This window comes from Grammomys surdaster, unplaced genomic scaffold (genome assembly GCF_004785775.1).
Source record: "Grammomys surdaster isolate TR1022 unplaced genomic scaffold, NIH_TR_1.0 187, whole genome shotgun sequence".
NCBI classification, from domain to species: Eukaryota; Metazoa; Chordata; class Mammalia; order Rodentia; family Muridae; genus Grammomys; species Grammomys surdaster.
Window position 1 is genome coordinate 8,254,714 of NW_021604632.1, and position 6,198 is coordinate 8,260,911.

The window sequence follows — 6,198 nt, forward strand, 5'->3', positions numbered from 1 at the left end:
GGTGACCTTGAACTCCTGACCCTGAGTGAAAAAATAAGAAAGAAGGACATGACGACTCCTAGGTATGGTGGAGGACTTTAAGGGGAGAGCCTAGCCAGAGGCAGAGACATGGGAGAGTCCAGAGGGCTCATGGCCCTGAGCTGGACCATCTATAAGGAGAATGGGGAGGCAACAGCTAGAAGAGGAAGCAGCTGGGAAGGTTAAAAAGGACTAGATTATATACAAAATGGCTGGATCATATGAGGAAGAACTGCTTGGAGAAGGCAGCCCAGCTCCTGGGCTAGAGAGTTCGGGGTAGGGGGCAGAGTATGCCAGCCATAACCTGTAAGAAATAGGGACTGAAGGATGGTGGGAGAATCTGGTGGCCATGTCTGCTTTGATATGTTAAACAGGCACCTCGGTTAGACATTTGTCCTAGATTTGAGACCTAAGGGATCCTTCCAGGCAAGTGGTGAGGGCTCCCACAATCTCCAACAAATTGTCTTCCTGTCATTAAAAGAAAAAGAGAGAGAGAGAGAGAGAGAGAGAGAGAGAGAGAGAGAGAGAGAGAATGAATGTGTGTGTGTGTGTGTGTGTGTGTGTGACACCCACAGAGGTCAGATGAGAATGGATGCTGGATCCCCTGTAGCTGAGTTACAAGTGGTTGTGGGCAGTCCCATTAGGTGCTGGGAACTAAAAAGGGTCCTCTGGAAAAGCAGTCAGTTACCCTAACAGCTCCCCTTGACTTCCCGACAAGCCCTTACAAGTTCTGTAGAATAACTTTACCATTTTTGTTTTGTTTTAGGACAAATCATGTAGCCTTGACTGTCCTGGAACTTACTACATAGACTAGGCTGGCCTTTAACTCACAGAGTTCTACCTGCGTCTCACTCCTGACTGCTGGGATTAAAGGCGTGCGTCACCGCGGCCGGATTAACAAAATTTTTACTTACAGAGATTTAAAATCTTTTTTGTTCAGTTCTATATTTTGATGTAAATCTTTGTGTAAAGTTATTAAGTTTCACCTGTGGTTATGGAAATACTTCCCCGTGGCTGCTGTCTCCCATCAGCTAGGCTCTGGCTTCCTAGAGGGCCACACAGATGACTTCCTGGTTTCCTGGTCACTGGGGGACAAAGTTGAAGAGACCCAAGCGTGTACAGCCAGTTTTGGCAGTTTCTAAGAGCAGAATCAGAACGCTGCAAAGAAGAAACGAATTCATTCACACTAGGACAAGTCCCTCTGAGCTTTCTTTCAGTCTAGAGTCACAGTGAGTTGGCAAAATTTGAGCCCCGTCCTTCAACTGCCCCACCCTTCACTTTGCGTGCAAAGGTGACTTCCCACGGCTGAGCGGGCTGAGCGAGGACTAATCTGCACAGGCCGGATATGTAGGCAGGTCCCAAGAAGCTCGAAAATGTCTGTTGGAAATTTCCATTTTGTACCCAGGAGGTCTTGGGACAGGGAGCAGATGAATTTACCTAATATGTACCCATATCCTCAAATTCTCTCATTCCCCGGCTCCCGGGGAACTCTTTTGATTTCCATATACAGGAGTCCTAGTCCAGCCCTAAACTGCTTCTCCCTGCTCATAACTTGGTATCTTCCCCACAGCGCCTCTGGGTTCCGGAATCCAGCCCCGCCCTCGCATGCTTTCCTGCACAGCGGGGTGGGCCAGCGAAGGGGAATATAAAGCCTGCAAGTGTTCAGCCAGCACGGCACCACTCGCACTAGCCTAGGTTGTGGGCCGAAGGATTTCTCCGAAGTGCTTCAAGGTTGTCCTGGCAACCAGCTGCTCAGCCAATCAGCACTTGGTACTACGATCCGCCCTCAACATCTGGAGCCATGGCGGGTGAGTGTGGCGCCAACTCCAGCTTGATTCATCCTGAGGAGGATGTAGGGGCTTGCTTTGAGTTTTGTTCCTTTGCCTCAAAGAGGAAAAGTGAAATAATTAGGATCCTGGATGAGCCTCGGTTAGTCCCTGGAAGGTTCCTTCTCAGAACCAGAGATGCAGATTATTCGGCAGCCCAAATTCACCCGTGGGCAACTCCAGTATTACCTCTTCTACACAGTTCCTCAACAGAGCTGGCCACTCTCTGTACCTTGTTTGGCCTATTTAGAAATAGGGTAACATGTATCCCAGGTTGGCCTTAAAACTGCTGTATAGTGAAGGGCAGCCTTGAACTTAGGGTCTTATTGCGTCTACTGCCTAAGTGCCGGGATTATAAGTGTGCACCACCACGCCTGATTTATATGGCTCTGGGAATTGAATTGAAACTAGGACTTCCTGCATACTAGACAAACTTTACCACCTGAGCTCTGTGCACATCTCCAGCCTAGGCCAAATAGTATTTAACCATTTGGAAATAGGTTGGTAACATTTAAAAATGCAAACAGGCAGTTTATAGGGACCATTGCTGGACTTGGTGGGACTTGAAGGCAAAGGCAGACAGATCTCTTTTAAGTTCGAAGCTAGCCTGGTCTATAGATCCAGTTCCGGGACGATCAGAACTACATAATGGAGCTGTCTCAAGCAAACAAAAAACACAGATTTTTTTTTTTTTTTCCGAGACAGGGTTTCTCTGTGTAGTTCTGGCTGTCCTGGAGCTCACTCTGTAGACCAGGCTGGCCTCGAACTCAGAAATCCGCCTGCCTCTGCCTCCCAAGTGCTGGGATTAAAGGCGTGCACCACCACCGCCCGGCAAAAACACAGATTTTTTTTTTTTGGTTTTTCGAGACAGGGTTTCTCTGTATAGCCCGGGCTGTCCTGGAACTCACTCTGTAGACCAGGCTGGCCTCGAACTCAGAAATCCGCCTGCCTCTGCCTCCCGAGTGCTGGGATTAAAGGCGTGCGCCACCACCGCCCGGCAAAAAACACAGATTTTTAAAAAAGATTTTTCATCACCTTGTGAAAGAAACGGGAAGATGTGGAGATGGGGTACCGGAGTAGGGCTGGGAAGGTATGTTACAGAACTGGGCCCTAACTCTAGCCTGCCTGGCCCTGGAAAGCTGCTGCTGTGACCCTGGAGGGGAAAATCTGATTTGCTATTTGGTCCAGTGTCGTGACAGTCACTTTGCAATCAGCCCAGGGGAAGGGAGGGGAGAGAGTCCTTGGCAGTTACCGCCATGCTATTGTCTAGTGTTTGTCTGGCATCCTCGGTTTCTTGGCCAAGTAGCCTCCAGAGCTAAGTGCTTCCCAACAGGGCTGGGCTCTGAGTTCTGGGCAGCAATAAGGTTGAGGCGGTGTTTCCTCTATTGGGGAGGGACTGGAACTTTTTGGGGTTCCTTTCCCTTTAAAACTACTTCAGCCTCCGAAAATACACTCAGGATTTTGCCTTGCTAGAAGCACAGAGGGAGCGAAAGATGCTTCTGTGGATGGTACAGTGCCATCCCAGTATTCTCTGAGCTCTACAGTGAGTTGCTGGGAGAGACAGCAAGGAAGGGTTTTCAACAGCTGGTAAGGCTGTGTCTGCTTTATGTACTGGTCTCCATTTATTCATGAGGGATAAGTGTTCCAAAGCCCTTCCACTGGGGCCTCAGACAGCACACAGCCCAAGTATTATTGTATTTATCTTATACTCCCACACTTGTGATTCATTTCAGTTCAATGTTTGTTTATTCAGTCATCCGTTCATTCATTCATTTTGGCCAGACTAGCTTCAAACTTAATTTGGTCTAGGCAGACCTTGAACAGCGATCCTCCTGCCTCTGCTTCCCAGTGCTGGGATTACAGGTGTGTGCCCAGGCCTGGAAAATTTAATTTACAAATTAGAGTAGGAGATTAACAAAATAAATAAAAGAAAACAGACAAATGACACCAATAGGGCTGTAATGCTGGCACCTGCTCTCTGTCACTGCGATAAAACACTGACCAAAAGCAAGTGGAGGAGGGAAGGGTGTGTTTCAGCTGACAGTTCTGGCAGACGGAGTTCATCACCAGGGAAATCAAGGCAGGGACCCGGGGGCAGGAACTGAAGCAGGAGAACCCTGCTTACTGGCTTGCTCTCTGTGACTTTTTCAACCTGTTTTCTTTTTTTTTAAAATTAATTTATTTATTTTATGTATATGCATGCACTATCACTGTCTTCAGACACACCAGAAGAGGGCATCGGATCCCATTACAGATGGTTGTGAGCCACCATATGGTTGCTGGGAATTGAACTCAGGACCTCTGGAAGAGCAGTCTATGCTCTTAACCACTGAGCCATCTCTCCAGCCCCTCAACCTGTTTTCTTACACAACCCAGTGGCACCTGCCCGAGGGTGACACCAACTACAGTGAGCTGACCCTCCCCTTGTCAATCACTAATCAAGAAAATGCCACCCACTACAGGCCACTATGGGCCAGTCTGATGGAGGCCTCCTGAGCTGGCCAGTCTGATGGAGGTCTCCCCTGAGGCTCCGTGCAGAGGTAGAGGCAGATGGACCTTTATAAGTTTGAGGCCAGCCTCCTGTACATAACAAGCTCCAGGGCCACCAAGGCCACACAGTGAGATTCTGTCTCAGACAAACAAACGAAAGAAAACCCACAACAAAACAAAAAATATCGGGCTAGAGAGATGGCTCATTGGCTAAGCACACAGGCTGCTCTTGCAGCGAATCTGGGCTTGATCTCCAGCGTTCACACGGGAGCTCAAAACTTTTTGCAACTCCAGTCTTTCTGAGGTACCCAGCGTGTGTCTGTTGCATAGGCATATGGGCAAACAAAACACCCATACCTGTAAAATAAGTAAATTTTAAAATTTAAAAATTGTTTTTCTTTCTTTCTTTCCTTCTTTATTTTTCTTCCTTCCTTCCTTTCTTCCTTTTTTTTTTTTTTTTTTTTGAGACAAAGAGTCTTTCTACATAGCCCTGGCTGTCCTGGAACTCACTATATAGACCAGGCTGGCCTCTAACTCACAGAGATCTGTCTCTGCCTCCCCGGTGCTAAGAATCAAGGCTTCCACCACCACACTTGGCCTATTTTAATTTTAATAGTCTCCACACAGTAATGTATCCCAGGTCTCCAGCTCCTACAGTATTTAATAGGTGCCCAGTTAACAATGCTGTACAGCTGGGAGCTGGTCTCTGATGCTCTAAGCATTTCAGGGGGTAAATGGAGTGGAAGTCAGGCACAGGTGTGTGTGGGGGTGGAGCGGAGCGAGCTCTCCTCCGTTTCAGGATTTATGCTACAACAAACAGAAAAACCCATCTGTTTCTTGGCAACCCATCCGAGAAGGGACAAGGGGCACCGCCAGTATCATGCTGGGGCTGCGGAGCTGGCTCAGGCATTGCGAGGCTCCAGGCTCAAACCCCAACATAAAACAGAAAGCAGGTGCGGACCCATTAGATGGTGAGATGAAAGGCAAAGCAGAAGTTGGTGTTGGCTAGCATGCTAATAGGACTTCCTGGTGTGTTTCAGAACTCATCCCAAAACAAACACTTAGGACTTTAATGACCCTGGAAGTTATTTCTGTTGGTGGAAGAATTCAAACGAATACTCAGGGCTGGAGAGCTGATTGAGTTAAGAGCATTTGCTCCATAATCCTGAGGACCAGAGTTCAGATCCAAGCACCCACCTTGCAAGCCTAGGCAGGATTCCCTACACATACCTGTAACTTCAGCTCCAGGGTTCCGACAACCTCTTCTGGCCCCTAGACGTATCAGCCTACAAATGACACCCACATCAACACAGACATAGAAATAAATCCTTAAAAAATAGTTATTTCACACTAGCTCAAGAAGCTATCTATACTGACAGCACCCCAGCACCTAGGTCCTTTTGTAACCAAGTCAACCGTCCCCGACAAGGGGACCATTCTACTGATTTTCTAGGGAGATCATTTTATTTTCACATCGGTGGTCAATTAAATATGCCAACATGGTCAGGTGGTGGTGATGCACACCTTTAATCCCAACGGTGGGGAGGCGGAGGCAGAGGCAGCCAGCCTGTGTTCCAGGAGAGCCAGTGCTACACAGAGAAATTCTATTTCAATGGGTTTGAGGGAGGGGAAGACCAACATCGTTAGACACTAATTTCTCACTGACTAGAATGCACTCTTTATTCTTCCTCTTGCTCATCCCTTCCTTCCATTTTACTTTTAAAATGTATTTGTTATTATTAAAGTGGTGTGTGCCTGTGTGTGTGTCCCCCTGTGTGTGCCTGTGTGTGTGTGCCTGTGTGTGTGTCTGTGTGTGCCTGTGTGTGTGTGCCTGTGTGTGTGTCTGTGTGTGCCTGTGTGTATG

General features: G+C 47.8%; 1 protein-coding gene across 1 annotated transcript in view; it reads left to right on the plus strand.

The window, feature by feature from the left end:
* The first annotated feature begins 1,645 nt into the window (after positions 1–1,645).
* Positions 1,646–6,198, plus strand: part of Nqo1 (NAD(P)H quinone dehydrogenase 1) — a 13,865-nt gene continuing 9,312 nt past the window's right edge. The window contains exon 1 of the mRNA XM_028768698.1: positions 1,646–1,826. Coding sequence (XP_028624531.1) covers positions 1,820–1,826 — 7 coding nt within the window. The 5' untranslated portion in view covers positions 1,646–1,819. The remainder of the gene's footprint in view (positions 1,827–6,198) is intronic.